This window comes from Strix uralensis, chromosome 4, assembly GCF_047716275.1.
Source record: "Strix uralensis isolate ZFMK-TIS-50842 chromosome 4, bStrUra1, whole genome shotgun sequence".
NCBI classification, from domain to species: domain Eukaryota; kingdom Metazoa; phylum Chordata; class Aves; order Strigiformes; family Strigidae; genus Strix; species Strix uralensis.
The window spans coordinates 12,664,859-12,687,919 of NC_133975.1; the positions used below are offsets into that span (position 1 = coordinate 12,664,859).

At 38.8% G+C, this 23,061-nt stretch overlaps 1 protein-coding gene across 5 annotated transcripts in view; it reads left to right on the top strand.

Annotated features, from left to right (window-relative positions):
* AFAP1 (actin filament associated protein 1) overlaps nt 1-23,061 on the top strand; it is a 124,861-nt gene that overhangs the window by 33,778 nt on the left and 68,022 nt on the right. For all 5 annotated transcript variants that reach the window (XM_074865684.1, XM_074865686.1, XM_074865687.1 and 2 more), the window contains exon 2: nt 19,948-20,076. In XM_074865684.1, coding sequence (XP_074721785.1) covers nt 19,950-20,076 — 127 coding nt within the window. In that variant the 5' untranslated portion in view covers nt 19,948-19,949. The remainder of the gene's footprint in view (nt 1-19,947; nt 20,077-23,061) is intronic.

Here is a 23,061-nt window from a genome sequence, read left to right on the forward strand (position 1 = left end):
TAATCTATACATGAGTTCTGTGAGAAGCATGTAGCATTATAAAAATGTTGTTTCTGTCTCACCATTTATACATTCCCTGTTCTGCTGCTGCTCATGGTACATGAAGTAGATGTGTTCACTCAATTTTTCTTTTTGTCACATGGGATGGAGTGTGGAGTCAACATGGCAGGAACAGGAGGAGACTGGGGAGGTTCAGTGGGGCCCACTGGGAGGTGCTGGGGTGTCACTGAGAAGTGACATGGTGCTTTCTCCTCCATGTGGGCCATGCTGGGGAAGAACAGGAGAGAATGACGTGGGACCCCACAGCCTAGCAGAGCTGATGGGAATGGGCATTTCTTGGATTCTGTGTCAGCTCGTGGGTGAAAAATGGCAGTGACATTTCCCATCAGCATCATGCAACCTGGCAGTTAAGGCACCCTGTATGAAAATGCAGTGTAGAAAGCAGCTTGTCAGAGCTCCTTCCTAAACTTTCTTCCCAATTTTCCCTTTCCTAGACATCACATTTTTCAGGTTTCTACCATCTGTATTGCCTCAGTGTTTTTCTTTGATTTGTTTTTACCCTGATTAAAGTTCTTGTGTTACTTAGCTTCATATTGTTTACTTTTAAGTGGGAAAGGTTTGAAGATACATATTTATTTGTTTATTTGGAAAAACTTTCCCATTACTTAGACCACCTAGAAGATTAAACCCTGCCAGAGTACCAATGATCCTTGCTGTGTCCTTTACTCAAAGGAATATACTGTAGATGAGGATAAATAGCAACTTCTTTTTTTCTAATGCAGGGAAAGTTAGAAATTACTGAAGAAATAAGACATATTTCATTGCTTGCTGGCAGACCTTTGGGATCATACTCTGGTTAGCTAGCTTTGTAGCACTTTTTCTTCTTGTCATGCTTTCAGATTTGCATGGTTGCAAAACCATTAAACTGTTAGATGGCATACGCAAGAATTCTTATGTTGCTTTCATATGTGTGTTTTAAAAAACATGATGTAATGAGACTTAACTCTAATGCAGTGTCTTTCTTTAGTGGATATCAAGGCTCAAAACAAAAGCGATTAAAGTTATTATCTTTATGTCCAGCTATGTGGAACCTTGAAGACAGAGAGGAGAAAACAGTTGCTTCAGTGCACCTGACAGATCCATGAAGAACGAGAAGAAGCAGGTCTACTGAGTCCTCTAGTATCTTCCTTTTTAGTCCTCTAGTTTTTGGGGGGCAAAAGTGTTGGGGCACAGCATATCATGTGACTGCTTCCTAGGCGTTCCACACAGACTTTGCAGCCAGGATTGTTTCTTCTCTAAATAGGTTTTTGAGATGTTACTGAAACTTCTTGAAGCAAAACTTTTTGCCCCAGTGTTTGGCTGAAAAATGCAGATTCTCTAACTTACACTTAAATAGATGCCCATCTCTAACTTACACTTAGGGAGGTGTTCGCCGTGGTAGTCCTCAACTGCAAATCAAAATATTCAGGGATAGCAAGACACTCCCTGACAAAATGTTATTTTCCAAATGAGATATTTTCTGAAAAACACCATCTGACTGTGATAATTGCCAAAGAGCAATGTTTTTGAGACACCGTTGCTGAACCTAAAATTTATGTCAAGAGCTCAGTGAACCCTTTTCTTTTAGCTTTTAATTTGAAGCTCTGCTGACAGCACTGCTCCATTGATCAGCTGCATGGATCATTGAACTGTGGCCTCACAGAGCACGCTTTGGGAAACTGCTACCAGAGCTCGTAAGAGTGATATTAGCTCATGATTTGCTACACTTCAGTAGTGTTCCCAAAGGGCCAGGGTACTGGACTGAGTTTTCAGAGCTCTGAATTCATCTCTGGCTTTGCCATTTATTTTTGTAGTGGTTTTAGGCAATTGCTTTTCTCCACAGTCACTTAGTTGTTGCTCTTTCTACCTTAAAGAAAGATAATTCTTAAAAGACTTGATGAGGCTATGGAGAAACTACAATCCTCAAGTTCCACTTAGCTGTCTGAAGCTGGGCTTTTATGCTTTGTTTTTTCTTCCATAAAGGGAAGATATCAACACTCCGATCTGAAACCTCCTAAGCTGGGAGGCTTAATGAATATTCATGCAGTGCTCTGAAGAATAAGTGCATAAGAATTTTCCAAATAATCATCACACCTGCTGACTTTTATTCCAAACCCCCTTCCACCCTTGCTCTTTCATTATTTCAAAATATAGTCTCTCTGTGCCGCAGAACTGAGACCATTGCTTGGAATTTTATAATGAACGTTTCAGAGTTGTGCATGTGGTTTGCTTGAATATGATGACAATTTTCACGTCTTGTTTTACTTCTCCGTGTTCTTCTTGTTTCAGTCTTGTAGGCTAAGCAGATACAGTGGGGTACAATTTCACCTAGCCTGTGAAATAATTTTTGTCAGTGTCATTGTGTCAGAGAATTACGCTAGCCACATATGGCCGGGCTGCGCCCTGGCACATGCAGCAATCAGTTGGTGGCATTGGTGGGGGAGATGTATTGGCTTGGTTGAGCATTTTTATTGTGAAGCATTTATTCTTTCTCAGTATGGGAGAGTAAAAAGTGAAATCCAAGTAGTTTTAATTAATCCATGCTGCAAATAATCTCTGTCTTGGCTTGAAATCCAATCCTCCTCCTCACTACTCCTGGATTTAGGTAAGCCATTTGCCTGCAGGCTAGTGCAAGCCAGGAATGTAGATCTGGGGGCCCAATGTGGCCTGTGATTGTCCTCCCAGACCAGACTCCTTGGGTTCCGTGCAGAGCATCATATGCTAAAATTGGGTGTCCCTCTGAGCCTGCACCTCCCCGCTTGGCAGCAGCACAGCATCCTTCTGCTCCATGTCAGGCTAATTAGGTGAGGGGCCCCGGGGGCTGAGAGCGCTGCCAGGATGGCTGTCAGCATCTGACTTCTCGCCAGCCATCTGAGGCAGTTTGGCGTTATAGATCGAGTTGAGGCTGGAAACTAGAAAATCATGAACGCTTACATGGTTCTGCCATCATCATCATCGTTATTATTATTTATTAGATCTGCACATCTGGTCAAGCCATGCTGCAGCATGCTCAGAGGCAGGGTCTGCCCCCATTCACAGGGGCTGTGGCCCTGGGACAGCCCTGCAATGCCAGGGATACCTGCAAAGTGGTGTAGAAATTTATTAATAAAATGAATTATTATTAAAGTTATTAATAGTGTAATAGTAAATTCTATTTGAACAATTGTTTCTAATTCTCTAGTAGAATTGTCTAATCATTTACTATGTAGGGGTTTGGACTTTTTTAGGCTATAGGAAAATTTATCTCTTCTTCAAAAAGTCCTTAAGGACTTTCCACTGCATCCAAGTCAGATGATTTAGATCCACATTTTAATTACAAAAGCCAAAGACAAAAATAGACAACACTGTCAAAAAAGGATAAAACTATTCGGATTATCTTGAGAGGGCCACAGCTTGATTTGGGTTTTCAGATGTGCTAAGGGTTAGATCTCAGCAGCCGTTGACATTGGGAGATCTTTGCCATTAATGGCAATCGTTAGACAAATGCTGTTTGGATCTGAGGTTTTGTGTCAGACATTCAGTGTTAGACATTCAATGTGTATATATTTGGTCCATAGGGCTGATTTGATGTTGTAGTACACAAATGATGTTGATGCCAAATTTGTAGATTAAGAGAACTGCAGAACCTGCAATTTTCCCCATCTTTTGCTGGTGTCCCCAGGAGGGAAGTATCAGGTATTCCTGCTTTAGCATGTGCACAGAACTGCTCAGTGTGCAGTGTGGATGGGACACCAGCCCTCAATGTGTCCTGTCTGTCCTTGTGATATGTCAGGGAATTGGACACAGAGGACCACCTGATTCTTTCCTACTAAGATCCTCCACTATTGCCTGATCCTAGGATAAAAGGGATTTCTAAACAGCTGGAGTTTGAGACTACAGGCCCATGGAGCTCCACAGAGCATTAATTTAGGTACAAATAGACCTATGGTAGTGTTCCAGCATAAAGTTACTCTAGCATAACTAGATATTGCACCTAAAACCTGTATCAGTCCTCTGCTCCAGTCCATCCTGTGGCTGCACAAGCACACATGCCAGCCCAGAGAAGGGGCAGGAATGACAGCCTGGGTTTGGGAAGGGTGCATGTGGCTGCTCCTTTTGATGGAAGCCCCGACTTCTGTTCCGTGAAGGGCTTTGTGGTACTAAGCCTGCCTCAGTTTCCCAGCTGTAAATCAGGGAGAGTGCTACTTACGTAACCCAAAAGGGTGGTAGGAAAATTTAATAGTTAATGGGTCTACAGTGCCTTGAGAATGTAAATGACTTTCTAAAAGTTAACGTCGTATTTGCTCTGCTGCTTTTTTCACTTGAAAAATTGCAAAGGTTTGTTTGTTTTTTTTTTTTTAGAATCCATGCCTTCATCATAATTCATTTCTTGATTTGGCTATTAGTCAGTTTTTATCAGTTTGCCATCCGGAATGAAAAGAAAGCATAAACTGATTTTGCCTTTCTTTGTATGTCTCTTAAGAAAAATTGGGGGCAAAAAGGTGTAATCATGGGAAAACAGATTAAAGGAGCATAGAGGAGAAAAAAACTTTACCACAAGTGCATGTTTGCATCTTTCATAAAAAGAAACTATTTAACTGAGATAACCCTTTTTGTTTTTCTTCAAGGAATACTGTTAAGGTTCATGGACTCGAAATGATTCATCTCTTTCTTGTTTTTCTTCTCATGCTCCTTCCTATTCACAGGACAGCCTGGCCTTTTTGAAGCACCTTTCTGCCATTCTCAAATGCTTCAAAGCAAAGGCTTATTTAAATAGTTTCCATTTTTCCACCCGCCTTTTCTGCCTTTTGCCAATTGTCTGTCATTGTCTTGCTGTTAGGAGGTGCAGGAGGTCATCTTGCAGTAGTATCTCATTGCTAGTGTGTATATATGTTGTGAGCCTCTGCAAATAGAGGGACAGAACTGGAAAGGACGTCATGGAGCATTTTATCCTTTCTTACATTTTTTTTAGTTTTAACAGCTTATTTGCTATAACCACGGTGCTTGAACTACAGCTTATGAAAAAAATGGTTGCAGACTCTTCTTAGAAGTTTGTTGACTGCATTTTCAACATGCTTTGAACAGGAGGGAAGGGGTTTTTTGGTTTGTGGGTGGTTTGGTTTTTTTTTTTTTTTTTAGATATATACATTTCTCTAGAATTCCCCTAAAAACTATCAAAAGTGGATTTGACTGCTTGCGTTCTTATTGTAAATAATTTCTAACTTGAATGATAAAAAGTATATGTAGGGTAACATCATTTTTACTAGGAGGCTTTTAAAAATACTCATTTTGATAATGTTCCTATAAGCAGTTTACACTGTGTTTTCCATGGGCAAGAGAACAGATTTCTGTCTCAGAGTTTTTCTGTTAAAGCCTGTGACATTAGTCCTCTAAAACCAATATGTTGCAATTTGTATATAGGGAGTACTTCTTTGAGACTTTCTCTGGATTAAAGGCCACAGAATTAAGATTTGTATGAGTATGCTAACCTCAAGGACTTTATGGCAGTATATACTTGGTTCTTCTCACATTTCTGCTTTTCTTCATGCAGTGCAAATCAGATGCAAATAGGAAACTATTAGGAATAGATGATCAAGATGATAAAATGCAATTTTAGTTGTTTCCTTAATGTCCATGATTGGTGAACAGCCCCTAGAAATTAGGCTAGGAGATGTAATTTATACAAGCAATACCAGCCCTGAGTTTTCCATGCATTTGCTTGTGAAAGACCTTTTTATGTTCTTTGAAAGAGGTTTACACTTTTATTAATTTAGTTCTTAGCTGTGATGAAAATGTATGGGGGAAGAAGGGAAAATAGGGAACACAGACTACGAGGAGAAAGATTGAGTCTGATTTGTTTCAGGGTCTACGATTGCAAATGAAGCATTTTGGTCCTTCTTGATGAAGGACAGATCCTGTCAGATTAGAGGCCACTTGCCCCATTTGAGTTGCGAAAAGGGTTGCGTGTGTAGTCTAATAATTATTGGTAATGCTAAGGAAAACAGATGTAGCATTAGCTTTTGATTCAAGCAACCACCGTATTAATTTTCAAGTGAGCAGCAGCAGAAGCAGATGGTGAGGCAAGGATGCAAATGTCTGCCATCGATAGCTTTTACCTTTAATAGCTGTGGCTGGTGCTGGGCTGAGCTGGCAGGGCCTGATCGCTGCCCGGCTGCACCAGCTGGTCCTTCCCCAGCCTGGCTGCAGCGGGATGCTGCACAGGGCTCATCTGTGCACGGCTACAGGCATGACATGGGTTGTTTGTGCTATGATGCAATGGGATAACTTTTATATAGAGTCAGCACATTTTTGATAATGACTGAGACCAACAGATGCAGCAGTCTGTGGTTTTTCTAGTTAGGTTATGAGTCTGTGAAAAACAAAGCACATAAACCCAGGAAAATATGCAAACTTGCTATAAACTGAAATCCTTGCTGTTTTTTTTTTCTTGGGGGAGGGTGCTGGATTTTTGCCTTTGAGATCTCAGTGGGAGGACATTTGGCAGTGCATCTTCTTTGTTACTCAGGAATACAGGAAGAACTGGGAAGCACCTTTTGGCAAATATTGTTAAACAAGCCATCCAGGACCTTATCCAGAGATACAAGGCTCGAGATCTATGCCACACCCAACCCTTGGTGAAGCTCATGTTGATCAGGATATTCCCTCAGCTGTGACAGAAGTCTGGTGAGGACAAATGGAGTCACAGTGATTCTCCTAAATGTGGCTTCCTTGCCCAAGTGATATTGTTGAAGTATGCTCAGAGGTAGCTGCCTAATTTGAATAGAGGGTTTTGTTCTGGATCCAGTGGTCCATTTTTATCTTTATAGTATCCATCAGCTGATGCAAGTGGGCAATCATGGGGAGAATATGCTGAGGATATGTGTAAAGTGCATTTTTTTCTCTATCTGTGGCCAGATATGAAGTTTTTAGATGCTGTAACAGTGAGAAACTGGTGTTGTTTGTGCTGTTCCGATCTGTGGCAGCACATTTTACAAACGGCAAATTACCTCATTGACCTCAAAAAATGCACCCAGACCCAGGGTGAGTGAGAGCCTCTGGTAACAGTAACATTTTGGACATACGTCCTCAGAGCTTTGAAATACTCTTGTATAGAATAAGAATTTTTTTTTTTTTTTTTAATATCACCTCCCTGTTGGAAGGGGCCAGCTGTGAAGGGGGAGGATGGGGCAGGGGCGGCCAGCTGGTCAGTGCCCATCCTGGTGCCAGGGTACGTCCAGGCAGCTGCCCTGTTCTCCCATCCTCAGTGCTGCATCCTCCCACTGCTGGCAGGAGGAACAGACATGTGACTTTGTCTACTTTGCTCCTGTTGCACAGGAATGAAATTACTGCCTTTTAAATGTTAATAGCTAAAACACGGAATTTTTTTTTTCTCTGAACTCATCCTGTTGTTGTAGTTAATGAAACCAATCAGAAGGATTGGGACTTTTTTTTGTGCCCTGGGAAAATGTTTACAAGGTCTGGCCTAAAGGTAGATAAAAAAACCAGCTGCATGACGAGACACGGCGCAACTGTTAGGCGAGGGGGAATGTGAGGATTATTGTTGAAGGGACTGCTGAAAGAAAGAGGGATTTCATAGGAGAGAGGGAGGTTGCTTGGCAGGGAGAAGGGAGGTTGTTCCAAACATATGGGGCAGCGTAACCAGATGTAGAAAAACTGGATAATGTGCAGAAAACAGAAAGCGGCCAAGGGGAGTGAAAACCATGGAGGTGACTTTTCCCTGAGATCTTGTAGGTAAGTCTGTCGAGCACAGTCTGTATTCCAAAGAGGTGCAAGGGTGATTGCATAGAAGAGGAAAGGTGGCTGGAGCAGCCTCAGAGAAAGGTGTTGGCAGCGGTTTATTACTCTTTGTTAAAACATATGTTTTCTGGTTTCATGATAAATGCAAAGCACATCTATAATTAAAATGAAATCTCTGTAACATAGAAGTATTAGCTGTATGTCCTAGGTTGCAGTGAATTAGTTGAGCATCACTGAAACCATGAGAACTACAGCAGAGAAGGACCCAAAGGGTTTTTTGTATTTTGTTTTAAGCTGAATTTGCTTATTTTATTCTGTATCCTTAGAATATAAATATAGATTACTGTTTATTTTGTTTGATGAGGGAAATTCAATTTTAAGTCCAAGGTTTGTATTCAGGCAAATTATAGATAAAAAACCCAAACTACAAACAGTAATTAAACAAATTTGTCAGAATCTGCGTTTTTTCAGGCAAGGGTTCCTAGCAGAACTTTGTACTCTGAAGAAACATCCCAGCAAACAGAACTAAGAACACAATAGTCTACTTCAGTGTCCAGCCTTGCAATTCATATTTCTGAAGATCCTGCTCATCATAAGTCTTCAGAATAACTGTTGGTAGTATGAGAAGGATGGAGTTTTCTTTGAAAGCTTGTCCAGTATCCAGTATTTAATGTTTCAGGGATCTGACTGTGCATTTTGAAGGCTACCATGAAGAAATAACTTCACTAATTTCAGTGGTCCTGTCCATTTTATGTCACACTATACAGTCAGTAATTACAACGATGTATCACTTACTGATTTTTAAAGGAAGAGTTCATGGTTTGTATTTCATGCCATGAAATGCCCAAGTCTCTTGAAATGTAGTGGTCTGATACCTTGTTTTCTGCCCAGTCAGTGCTAGAGCCAAGAACCACCATGTATCAGTACTCTGGTTATTGAAAATATTTGGTTTTACAGTTAGTGTATTTCATATGGTTCATTGGGTGGCTGTTAGTGACACAGTGACAACTTGTTACGTCAGGTTTTTGAGGTCTGAATCCATTTATGAAAATTGTTCCAGAGCGTTTGTGATCCTTCCTCTACATCATGCTCAGATTTAGGCCCCATCACGATAATACTGCCCGTGTTTTGCCAGGGCAGTGAACCTTACGTGCATACACCTGCATTTCTTTAAAACTCTCATAGGCACCTCCAGCATTGTACTAGAATATTTAAATAAGGAAGTTTCTGCGTATTTTTAAAGGCAGCGGTATGAGATTTTGTGACAAAATAGCATTTAAAATTCCAGCAGAGTCCTTAGCTCAACTGGCAAAATTTCTGTTGTCTTATTGAACCAGCTTATTACTAGTGTATTCTTTAGCACCTGTTCTCTAACAAATACATAAAAATGCACCTTTTTGATTTCTAATCCTCCTCTTTGAAGGAAATATAATTTAGTTTCTGGGACCTAAGCTTTCATAGATTTCTAAAAGGTACTTGCAAAATTTATCTGCATTTAAGAAGAAAGTGTAACTTTCACTTATCAACACATTTATAGAGACAAAAAAGGGGCCTTGAAGGTTGCTCTGTGGAGCTTCATTGCCAAGTGTGAATCCCACTCTTAGCTGATCCCTAAGAGTGGGATTGGTGTGTCTGTCCTTTCGACCAGTCTCTGTCCAAGCCCAGAGGCACCCAGACCAAATCCAGGCTCCCAGCACTCACTGTGCCAGCCAGCACAGTGCGGTTACATAGGGAACCAACCTTTGGTCAGTCTTGGTTTGTCTGATGTGGAGGTGTGCTGGGTGAAGGAACTCAAAGGAATAATTTGCCTCTGTGTGGCTGAGGTTGATTTTTTTTTGTCAGAAACCATAAAATTAAAAGTTTATTTAATTTTCCTGTCTACATATTAATCGTGAAGCAGAACCATAAAGAAGAAATTAGAGAGACATTGATGTATTTTGGAGAATTAGCTTGAGGACTACAGGAACAAAAGGAATTGAAATACTCCATTTCAGAATTACAACTTTCCTACTTTATCACAGCTAGCTGAATCCAGTGTTGAAATGCATATATTGCTGTTTACAGTATTTGTCTATATTTCTATATTCTGTATTTCAATAGAGAATATATTTCATGTTTACATTCAGAGATCATGTGTGTCAGCCAGGTCCAAGTGAATGCTAAACCGAAGAAGTTCAGCAAAGTGGTGATCAAAGTGGTGTGTGTGCATGCTGGAGAAAAAGCTCTGAAGGCGTAGCTTAGGAGGAGAGCTGTTCCATGTCACCCGTTGATGGATTTGCTTAGCACATAGGCTCTGCCACCACCCCTACCTGTGTGTCACCAAACAGTAGGTCCTCACTTTTCATTACCTGCCTAGTGCCTCAAACCCTGCTCTCTATTATCCACTGCAGACTGGTGTCAGATCTGGTACCGAAAAATTTCTCCATTGGTACCACACAATTCCAGTGCCAGGGGCTACATACCAAATATTATATTATTATTATTGTTACTACATTGTATATGCTTCTTTGTGAACACTTTATTTACTGTTACCTTGACTATGTCTTGGTTTATGAGCTGGTTTCAAAATGTTCATTTTCAGTTCTCCATAAAACTATGAATGTCCTGGGACAACTTGCTTAAGACATTGTTCCTTTTTGAGCATCAGACTGTGAAAAGCTCTTTTAGATGTGTGCTTGTGAGGGAGGGCCAGTGTTATGAAAGAAGATGCTTACTGCAGGATATTCTCCCTTAAAGTCCCATACATTTGCAACTGCTTCTCAGTTTGGTCTCTAAAAGTCTATGTTTGAGATGTAGCAAAGCTCACTTTCTAGCCTGAAAAATATGTTTAGAGGTACAGACTATTTAACTGGGAAGTTTTATGATGATATTTATCGCAATGGTGGGATTTTATGAAATTTCGGTTGCATTTATGTCCTTATTCAGAACAGAGGTCCATATCCCACTTGCATAGTGGGAGAATCCGTTGATTTTAGGGCACCTGTTTATGTGCCCTCCAGGTTTTTGAAGGAGACCAAGAATTGCAGCAGAGAAAGGATACTCTTGTTTTTCTGGCAGTTAGAACATTGGCAGTTAGAACATTGCCTTAGAACACTGAATCCTCTGTGTATTCAGAGTTGCATGATGATCCAAGCATTTTAGACTTGACTTCCCAGGAGGCTGATAGTGACCAGGTATTCCTCATTCCCTACACATGGAAATCAAGGTCCTGTGAGCCACCTGATAGAAGTGCAGAGCACTCCCAATCAGGTGGTGTCCAGGAGAGCTCTGCTTGCATGAGTCAAGTTCTGCATGGTTTCAAGCACTTCGAAAAATTGGTTATTTCAATCAGTGTCCAGAATCAGGAGCTCCTTCCATCTCTACTCTTTCTTTACCTTAGTTCCTTATCTAAAATGAGGTAATACTGCCTGTGCAATCGTGCGTTGTAGCAAACTTAATTTGTGAATCACTTGGACAATCTAAGGGTGAATGACACTGACAATTATTCTGCTAATATTTCTGCATTTCATGGAACACATAAAAGACTGTGAAGTCCCTAAGGCCCAGAGCCACCCCTGGATAAGGAACAGAGCACAGAAGATACTAAATAAGTGGTATATATCTCCATGATATTCACAGGGTTCAAGCATTTTTTGCTATGAAGGATTTGTTGAAAGTTTGTGGAATATTCTCTACAGATTTTTTTTTCTTTTAAATTCCATTTTTATGTTAATAGTTCTTCACCTATGGGGTGCCTTTTTTTTTTTTTTCTATTGACTATGATCTACTTCTCACATAATGAAATTCTTCAAAATAAGAATAAGGGGTGACACTAAAGGAGACAGAAGTTTCTCAGGGAACTGTTGTAAGGTGGGAAGTGATGTATTTTCTACATGAAGAGAGATTTCAGCTCTCGCTATTCTACTCTGTCAGTGTAAAGAATGTTTCTTTAGTCTTACTTTCTTAACATAAATCTGTATCAACGTGTACATTTATTTAAAGAAGTTTTTATTTAAAAACATTTATTTAAAGAAGTTTTCAAAAGCCTGACAGAAAAAGCAGAACATGCTTCTCTCCTTGGGAAGAGCATCAGACAGTAACCAATGCATGGTAGAAGTTACTCATTGCATAATGGACCCAGCAGTGAGAACTGTGGTATAAAGAAGTGTTGTAGGATACAAAACCAATTGTTTTTTTTCCATCTTCATGCACAAATGTGAGGACTTCTGGATCTGTTCTTATAAAACACAGTATTATCTCATTTCTGGCTTTAAATTAACTGCAAATTGGAAGACTAGAGCACCAGATTCACAGAGTGCAAACTGTTCTTGGATTGTACTGCACGTATGGCTGACATGATCAGACTCAGGACTTCTTGAACAATTTTTTAAGTTTGGTATTTGAAATATATAATAAAATTTGTGTTGATGAATACAAAAAAATGCCAAATTATAACATGCAGTTCCTTCCATTGCCATATTTGTATTTCTTTGTCAGTGTTTTGCTATTCTGTTTCTCCATTCCATTAACTTAATTAATTTACTGTCTCACATTTCTGCCTGATATGTAATTATTCTTAACTTTGAAAGAAATCCTGACCTAAAAAAGGATCTGTGTGCAGCTGAGGGCCCGAGTGAAGAACTCACAAGGTGCACTGCAACACTTCTCTTTCTTTTTACTACCACAGGTAATCTGCTTCTGTGTGTCTCAGCCTTAACTGAGCCCCATCTCCTCCTGGGACTTGGAGTCTGGGGCAGACTTTCACCCCCTACCACAGATTTTCTGTTACCTTTTTGCATCATGAGAGAACCGCTTTTCTTTTGTGGAATCAGAGCCCGTTTATTAATTCTGTAGTGGCTGCTTATCTTTTGTGGTTTGGAGTAATGGAGGAGTTGAGCTAATGCAGGAGCCAGCGAGCAAGACCTGGAATGTCTTGTCCTGACGAGATGATGTCAGCTGATACATTTGGAAATGGTTAAATGCAAGAAATTTCCATTTTCTGCCCTAGTAGGTAATGGGAGTCTGAAAAGAAAACTCAGCCTGAATGTCCACAGTGAGCACAGAGATGGGAGGGTGAGACTCTTGCCCAGCCTACTGGGCATGCAGTTGGAGTGAAATCCATGTTCATTTGCCTTACAAGGTATGTTACATTTGTTTTGGGAACAAAGAAACGTCATGTGGAAAATATACTTTTAGAGAAAGCCTTCAGCAACTTGATAAAGTCCACTGTGAGTTTCTGTAGTTAGTTATCAGCATTTAATTTTTTTTTTGGCTAACATGAGTTCACTGTAGATAATTAGTACTTAAATAAAAATGTAATACTATTTTTTCTTTTTTCTTTTTCTTTTCTTCTTTCTTTTTTCTTTTTCTCTTTATTTCTTCTACATGATTATTTTTTTTCTTTTTTACCTTTTCCTCTTTTTCTTTCTTTTTTATTTTTTATTTTTTCTTTCTTCTTTTTTTCTCTGAGTCTGTGAACTTGCTTGAAGGGAGGCATTCCTCTCCAAAGTCTGTGGCAATGCTCAAACACTGGTCTGGACTTCAAAAAATAAACTCTTTATCCAGCTACCTTATGCTAATGGCTTACACTCTTGCATTGCTGTCACTCATTGCATGACTCTAGCTGATTGAGTAGGATTTTTGGCTGCTTGTTTCTTGTCCAAACATTCCTTAATGCTCTCCCACCTCTTGTTTTATCACCGAAGTATTGCAATAGCAGCAGTTGGAGCTCTGATAGCTTTTTTGGAAAGCTGTTTTTTTAAAAGCCAATTCCTTGAAAACTGAAGCAGAGGGAAGAAAGAAAAAGAGGAATACATGTGGGTTGTGGCTGAAATGATCCCTTGACACTCATTGAAGTTGATCATAAATATGCATGAGACAGGAGGAGTTTTTAGTAGCTGTGTTTTGCCTCTCTTGCCCCAAGCTGTCTGGAAAGAGAGTTTGTGACAGTCTGGGGAGTTCCAGATTTTAAACAAAAGATCGTTGTTATGAGTTTTTAGAGAGGCTTAAATATCATTATTTTTATGTTAAAACACTCTGATGACAATAATTGTATGTGTGTTACTTGCTCCATGCTAATTCTTCATCTTTAGGACTTCATCCACTATTTAAGGTTCAGTCCTTTTTCATACACTTTTACCATTCCTTCCTGTAAGGCCATGTAACCCCGAGATTATAATCTCTACTTTCTGGAGCATATTTTTAGCCTACACCTTGTATTATTGTTTGGGCAACAAAGAAGGACCAGTGCAACCAAGAGAAAACTCTCCTAGTGAAAAGTCTTTTCACTCTGTGTTCTTCAAACAGCATGCCTTTTCATTTCTTGATGGATAGGATTTTGATACAGTTTTCAAATAGGTCATCTAGTTTCTGGTAGCATATTGAAAAAAGTAAAAATTTTTCCTTGTGCTAAATGTGCTATCACTGCCTGCTTCCAGATTTTCTGTATTTCTGTGTGAATTCTTTTCCTGAATAATGATAATGTAGTCATGAAAGGAACTTTTTCATTAATGACTGGATTTTTGTAACTGCATTATAGGATTGAGTGGAAGCAAGTCAAAGTGATTTTGTGGTTTTTTTTTTCATAAAGATTTTTGTCTCCCTATGGCTCTATATTTTTCATAGTGTCTCTGATATTTATATCCTTATAAAATACAGACATGGTTTCCCCAGCAATATTCAGTTATGAGCTTTTTAATGAAATATTCAAATGACGACATCGAAAACTAAGGATGATGACACTATTTCAATAGAAATGAGTATAAACATGCAGTTCACACTCTGGTTTTGATTCAAAACGAGATCATTTATCTGGTTTCTCCACTGTTGCTTGTGTACCCAAATGCCAATGAGGCTTTTTTGGCAGGGTGGGAGAGTCTGTGTTTCCAGAAGTTTTTACACATTGGATCTTAGTAGGCTTTAATCAGATTTTGAAGCAGAATAATTTTTAATCATTCAGCCAGCCATCCATCACCAGCTTTAACTTTTTTCTGAAGTCCCGATGTTTTATACTGCTAACAGAACATGAAAGCTTAGATTTTTGAGAAGTGAAAACATAGATGCATTGAAATTGGCCCATGAGGTGTATGACTTAAAGAACATCTTCTTTAAGTAGTACAAAATTGCAGCATGAATATTTTTCAGAGAATAAATACTATTATAGAATAAGGTATGTATTTCATTTAATATAGCCTTGCATAAAACAACCATAAAAGCAAGGTTAAGGCAGAGACATCCACTTTGAAAACCTCTCAGTGGTTACCAAATATAGTGCTTGTGTGTGTGTGTGCGCACGTGCGTGCGCACACGTGCATGTGTGTGCTTGAATTATTGGGTTGTATTCGGATTGTAGCACCCCTATTCTCAACACCTGATTTTCATCTATAGCTTGAAGATTAGAGTCAATATTATCCATAAATCCAGTCAAATTTGCTTCGGGAAGTTAAATGGGACATAGATTTTTGGCTTTCCTGGAAGATGTGCTTTAGGTAAATACAAGTCTCTCTACTAACAGGAGTAGATAAATGAAAGCCTCTGGCCTGTATTGTACAGAAAGTCAGATGAGGTGATTTCTTCTGGGGGATCTCATTGACATGGTCTGTTCTGGCCTTTAACATCTGTAAATGACAAACTAAACAGAGAACAGAAAATTTAAGCCCAGAGAAATTTGACTCAGCAATGTGCAAGGAACTGATCGAGAGGATCTTCTGAAAATTTGAAGCTCAATTTTAATTGATATTTCTATGATAGATTTGTATACTGACATATTTGTATACATGCATTTATAATAGACATGCAAGCATGGAAGTGCATTTACTTTGTGTGGGGTTTGTGTTGCATGAACAAGACAATAGTTAATAAAAATACTTCTTGTCCTCCTTCCTGGATTTGTATTTATTTTTCTTTAAAAGTTCTTCAGCATATATTAGTCAACTGGAAAACACTTTTGTGTCATTTGGGTCATGGTACAGTTAAGATATACTGTAACAGCTGTGAGTGACTAAAAAACAGACTGACCATTCTTTTAATGAGCTCATCCTTGTCTTTTCTTCTGGGTTAAGCAACCTTGAAATCATGTGTGTGATATAGCATTGCTCCTATGATTTTTTTTAATCAATTGGAAGTGAAAACTTTATATTCTTTAAAAAATGGTTATAGGCTAGTGCCCATAAATGTAGATTTGGAATAACTGCATCATCATGCTCTTTCAATCCCAGTTGGTTTTAGTTCTTGTTTGGAACAAAAACTGCAGTGTGATGTAATTGCCTTCCTCTGATTATTTTTACCTTGGTGTATTCCATTGCTGGCTTGTGTATATAGTTTTTATGTGCTGTCATTTGAAAAACTTTAAAACTCTTGAGAGCCACTCTTGGAAACCCTTCTGGATGTATCATTGTTTTTTTATTTGTGCATGGCAATTGCAGCAGCCCATTAGGGGCCTATAATTCCTATTGAGCATAGAATGGACTTCTCATCATTTAATATGGAATGTGATTTTGCTCCTCAGTCAAGCTGAAATCTGCTTACTGTTGTGATTATCATCCCTGGGCTCCACCCTGCCTTTCACCACCTGCCACTTACATGTAATTCTTTTGGCAATGAGAATACAGCCAAAACTGTCAAATAAATTGGCCCCTTTTTGAGAGCCTTCTGATTATTATTCTTATTTTGTGGTGATGTCAGATTTCCAAGGGTAATCTCTCACTGAAGGAGTATGTTTTTCTTTGGGACTTGCATCACCCTCTCATTTTTAGTCTCCATTTCAGAAGTAATGATTGCTTACTGAAAATATGCATTATGTGGATTTTCTATTATTTAGTTCCATTAATTTTTGTGAGCACATCATTACATTTCTAGGAAGGAGAAAAGAAGATTCTTTAATTCAGAGAATAAGCCAAGGATTGACAACAGGCAAACTTGTTTTTTTCCTGTGTACATACAAGTTTTTTTGTTGTCATCTTCAGAAAAAGAGTTTTCAGCTCCTTATTTTAAGTACTTGAAATTCACTCCATGCACTATTTCTGTTCTCTGCTTAAGCAGCAAAAGTATTAAAAAAGTGCACTTTTAATATATGTGGAATGAGTGTTTCTTACTAGCTGGGAACAGTGTTTCTTTTCTTTCTTTTGAGATGTTTGACATCATTACATACATATAAAGTGAAGTTCGAAATTTCCTTCCTTCACACTTTGATGTTTATGATACTATTAACTCCCACAAAAGAAAATACACCCCCAATTTAATTCTGGTAGAAAAATAAGAGAAGTGATGTTTAAATGTTCATGCCTAGCATTTTACAACAGCTGCTAATAATTTTATTCTGTTGTCATACTAAAATTTTAAACTGTCATTTATGATGGCTAGCTTGAGGTCAGTGTCACATATCTGTAAGCTTACAAAGGCAGGAAGAGCAAGTCTTCTCACACTCTTTATTCCTTTATGATGCACTATTAGATGTTGGAACCACAGTGCTGGACACCAGGCCAAATGTAAATGCAGTTATGGTGAATGCGTTACTACGGCAGCAGTTTTGAGATTTTCTAAGCATTGTCTCACTGGTATCAGTTTCATCTTGTCATCCTCTATCAGTCTTGACCAAGGCTTTTTTTTTTAAATCCTCTGCTGGGACAGTGAAAATGATTCCAGTAACTTAGGTGGCTTGGTAATTGTAGGTCAGTGGACTGTGGTCACCAGGAAGGCCACACATTTATGGGATGAGGCCTCAGGAGAGGTTTGGGCTGATACCAGCTCCCAGGAGTCTCTCCAGCAGCAGTTTCCTGTGTCCTCTTCTCTTGCTTCCCTGTCTCTTTGCCTCATAATATATACAATTACTGACAATAATTTATATGGCTGTAGAATTACTTGAAAAACATACATTTCTTGTACGGTATACTGATTATATGACTGCCTAGATTCTGTGGTAATGATGGCATTTGAAATCCATGTATTAAATAAGTAAATATTAGAAGATTCATATATTCCATAATTAAAATAAATCTCATAACAACAATAGTAATACATCTAACATTCAAAGCATACTTAAAAACAGGAGAACACTATACACTTAATGGCATATACATCTTATTTCTAAAGTGTATCATATAGCAAAACTCTAAGAGCTGATTATTTGGGTATTACTGGTTTTTTTAGGTCATAGGTCCTCTTTTGTTTTTCCTCCTTGAGTCTTGTGATCACTTACTGCTTTGTAAATCTGAACCTATACCTTTTTGCTTCAGAAAGCTGTACACTGTAGATATATATGTTGTTGTTGTTGTTCCATAATCTGAACACCACTGAAATTAATAGCAGTATTGTGAAATATTTTGGATTTCTGACAGAGTTCTAGACAGCTTAGCTACAAGTGTGATGGCAAAAAAAAAATTATCTGTAGCCAAGGGATGTTTTTCATGAGCTACATTGTGAAGTGATGTAGACAGTTTTGCTGTCATTTTGGATACCCTCTTCCTGTCTATATATTGTAAAAAACTTTGAGAAACATATTTCCTGAAAATTTGGACAGTTTATATAATGGCAGTGCTACTGCTCAGTTGAATAGAAGAACATATTCACCAAGAAAAAACTTGGGCAGGATTGATGTGTATGTGCAAATTAATGGTGTCTTTCAGAAAATATTTGCCCAAGTGTACTTCTTCAGGGATTTCTTTGTTAAGACACTATCGTTCCTTGGTATTGTGAACTGGCATGTCTTCTGTGCCTGCTGTGAGTATGTCAGGTTTGCCAGAGCAGCCTGAGCGTGCTTGCAGGTACAATCTGCAAGTAAGTGGGAAAATCTGCATCCACTGGAGACAAGAAGGGGGCCAACAGCCTCTAGTAGGGGTGTAGCTGGCATCTGCAGGTTTCCCTGCACAGTGCTATTTTCAAGTGTAGGATAAAACAAGTGCATCTTGACCAAGGATTGTTTAAACATCTGGACACGTTCTTAGAAATGGAAAAAAGGATTGCAGGTTCGGTTGGGTAAACAACTGTATCAGAAAAGGTTTTAGCGGTAGGGAAGAGCTGGTAAGGAAGTAAGCAGCAAAAATGTACTTTTTAGAGGTCTGAAGAGGCTTAGCAGCGGTCACCCTGTTAGGCCTTGAAAAGATTATAAAACCAAATGTGATTAAGTAGAGAAAAATTTAAGTAAAGGCATTTTGGAATGAAGATAGGACTGCAATTAATCCTAGGTGTGGCACTGAAATGAAATGGATGTTTCTCCTCATCTTTTAATGAGGATAATGACATCAGATACAGAAAGTATGGAAATGGGAACTATTCCATCCAAGATGAAACCAAAACTAAAAATAGCGAGTCCGCTTAAGCAAAGGGACCAGAGAATCTCAGAATTATGAGAGAACTGAAGCATGAAAATGAGGTTCAGTACCATGGGCTTCTCATACACCTGCTGAATAGGTATCACATGATTAGGCTGTAACAAATATGTTTATATATATGGTCTGAGCTACTGCAGGTATTAAGACAATGCAAGACTTTAGAGGTAATTTGAAAGGAAAAACATAGAAATGTGCTTATAAAGTTTGTTGATAAAATAATGGAGAAGCATTGGGAATACAGAGAAGGAATGTATTTTTTTCTAGAACAAATTGGAAAGCCATGTGATCTGGAATAATAGAAATAGGATGAAATATGAAGTGCATCATCAGGAATCTGAGGAGTAATAAGAAATTATAAGACAATAAGAAATTTTAAGACAAATCACTGTAAAAAAGGAATACCCACTCTTTTTTATCACAGCAAACAGCAGAAATAAGATGAGGAAAGAGAGACTGTCCCCAAAGATTTATGAAAATATTGATGTGTCTAGAAGCTTTGTCAAACTTTAAATTTGTTCTGCAGTTAGAAATTATTTGTTAAAGGGAGAGAACCAGAGTGGCAATGGTAGAAAAGCAGATGGCCACAACTTCTGCACTTACTTTTGTCTAGTGCTGGCTTGATGATGTGGTATGTGAAAAGAACTGTCTTTTCTGCATCAAGTTTGAGATAACCTCTACAAATGTCAGTAGTGCTCACTAATGGACTATTCTGTTGGTTTTACTAATGAATAGTCTGTTTCCAGCAGGGAGGACCATACATTTTTAAGGAATGCTAGAAAATAGCTATGAATGTGAATAAATGAGAATTTGTCTTTTTTTTACTGGGACTTTTTAGAAAAAGTAATTTTCTTTTTTTGTCTTTCAGCCATGGAAGAGTTAATAGTTGAGCTGCGCCTGTTTCTTGAACTTCTGGACCATGAATATCTAACTTCCACTGTCAGGGAGAAGAAGGCAGTAATAACTAACATTCTCCTGAGGATACAGTCATCAAAAGGTCAGTGTCAGGGGTGGGTTTTCTTGCTTGCAGAATGCATAGAATAAGTCTGTGCTCAGTGAAATAGCTTTAAGAGCTAAAGACAAGCCCTAAATTGAAGCAGGACAGAGAGGGTGAAGCCGAAGTGTAACTTTCCTGAATGCTTTCCTTCATGTTCTGCAGTAAAATAGAGCAAAAGGCATACTGGAAGTATCTTGGGTGCACATGGGTGAATCCAACCACAAAATTACGTGCTAGATAGAATGTTTTCACTTCTGCTGATAGAGTGGTTATTTTATTTTATTTGTGGCAGCAATGCTATTTATGAGTTTTGATGAAGAAGTAATACTGCGTCAGGCAGTGCTGGCCACAGCACCATTTTATAGATGCGTGGGTGCTGCATGCTGCATCTCAGTCAAATGACCCAAATCCATTAAAAGGCTTGATATTGAGGTGGTCTCTGGTGCATGGCTGATACAGGAGTGCCAAGCCAGAGTTGAGAAATGGCTGTCAGCATGTTTGGTTTGCATTTTGCAATTAGCGTTATATTCACTTTCCCCTTTTCTTCCTATCTAAAACCATTTTGATAGTGCAATTGCTTTTGTCTCTGTCTGGATTATGGCACTGAAATACAATATAAATGATTCACTGTGTACATCAACCTTTCCACAGAGCTTATACAAACAATATTCCTCACAGTTTTCACTAATAGTACTCTTACTTCCTTACAGCACCTTTCTGTATGAAGTGGCATCTGGGCTATGAGACCTCTGTCTCTCCTACATGTGACAGAAATACTGTCAGTGTAAACCCTCAGTGTTTAGATTTTTTGAAAAATTACCAGAGTGTGTTGAAGAAAAATGCCACATTGTGAGCAGATGCATTTTTCATGATTTGTTTCTTTTCCAGTGCTAAAAAAACATGTTCTTGTTTGATGCAGTGTTTCTCCTCTTCAGTAATCATTTTTGCCACAGGATTCAAGTCCAAGGGGATCAGCTTGAAAATAGTGATTGTCTTCCTTTCCATTTTGACATTCTTAAAGACCTATCACTATTTTTACTTCACCACTGAGAGAAGGAGGCAGGTACCAATTTCACATATTGTGGAAGGAGGCTTCATGTTCCAAAGTTGATCAAAATACACCAAACTCCCCAAAACCAAACTCTGTAGGTGAGAACCTGCAATTTGATATGTTCAGAAACAGCTGTATTTTACAGGAGTTCAAAATAACCTCAACAATACTGATCTGACACTGTATGTTCTTCTTGTAATCTTTTCAACTAGATTTATTAAGACAAACATTTGACTTCCTCAAGAAGTCAGATGATATTCTGTTGCCAACTTTGCAAACACAGGGAAGGGTTGTCATATCCTTTCCTTTTGGATTGTAGATGATGTTTCAAGACACAAAAGCTACAGCTCTACTAGTAGATTAAACAGTGCTGGGTATGTTTCTGGACCCTAGAACTCAATTATTTATGCTGTTAAATTAATGGAGTGGTCCTTGGCATGGGTTTGAGCTGAGCTGACTCATCTCCTCCATCAGTTTCTAAGCATGATTTGGGAGTTAGCACAGGCAAGGATCTGTTCCCAACAGACAGCTCACCTTGGTTTTGAGAAGTGAGAGATTTTAACCGTATGGATACCAATTTCTCTGTACCAGAGCACCTTCCTAGGTGTGTTTAATTTATGACTCTAGATGTGGCCAAGGATTAAAAAACCCAAGGACCATAGCTTTCTGCTTTTCAGCACTCACCATTTAGGTTTTAAAGCCTGTTACAGGATCTATAACAAGATCCATTACATCCTATTACAGGATCCATCCATTAGCAAGATCCATACAAGATCCACATATTAAGTGGTAGAGCTTAGCTCAGTGCAGTTGTTACTGGAACATTTTACCCACTTCTAGCACCTATATTCAAGGAGATAAAATTTAGACATTTCGAAGGAAAGTCATAAAAGTGATTAAAGGATGCAGAAATATGCCTTCAAATTACCCAAAATGAGGTATCATAATTAATCTTGATGTAGAGAAGGAATGACTAAAAACGAGCTCTTAAGACTTATAACAGTAAGTGCAATGGCTGAATGTTTGTTTCAAAGTGGAAATAAAGCACATGTTGTGAGCACTGAAGCTATGAACTAATGGAAGAACTTCATACGGTCTGCATGCCATTGCTGGCATTTTATCAAGATGGAATATTTTGCTAAAAGATATGCTCTAGTTCAAACAAGAATTAATTCAAGGAAATCCCATAGTTCAGTTAAGCAAGAGGTCATAGGACTATGCTTTATGTGTCTATAAACTCTAGTTTATGGAACTGCAGTTTAAATAGAGTTTAAGCCAGCATGGCCTCTAAAAAAGCATCCTGTTTCTCTCCCCAGGCTACTCATTCTTGCTCATCATGTACTGCATCCTCCTTTCTGCTAGCACAAGCATTATTTGATTTTTTTTGCTGGTTTGGTCTTAACCAGTGTCACTTCCTTGGTCTGGTTCAACCTGAGGCCACACACATGCTTACGCTGGCACAAAGGAGAGGTTGGTGCAGGGACAGGAACAAGGCAGGGAAGGAGAGGATCTGCATCCTTGGGAGTACTGCCATCCCATGCTGGCTTCAAGTGTGTGTGAAACTACCTGGGGAGTCATGTTCTTTACTGGAACTGACCCTGCTGGTTTTTTTATCAGTACTCCCATCCCTTTGAAACTATTCATCTCTTCATTAAAATTAAAAGTAATAAAAGATGCATAAACCCACAGTACTTTGTAACTAAGCTGAACTGTCATTTGGAGTCTGTTTTTCAAAATGTTGTTTTACTCCACCCACATAACTCCACAAGAGCTCTTGGGTTGCTGGCACAGTTTAAGAGGCCTGAGGACTATGCTGAGTTCAGACTCTATATGCATTTGCAAAAATCAACTGTGTGAATCCAACAGGATATTTCAGTTGCTGGAGCAAACCATTTAAGATCAATGTGGAATGGCAATGAAGGATCTGGGCAACT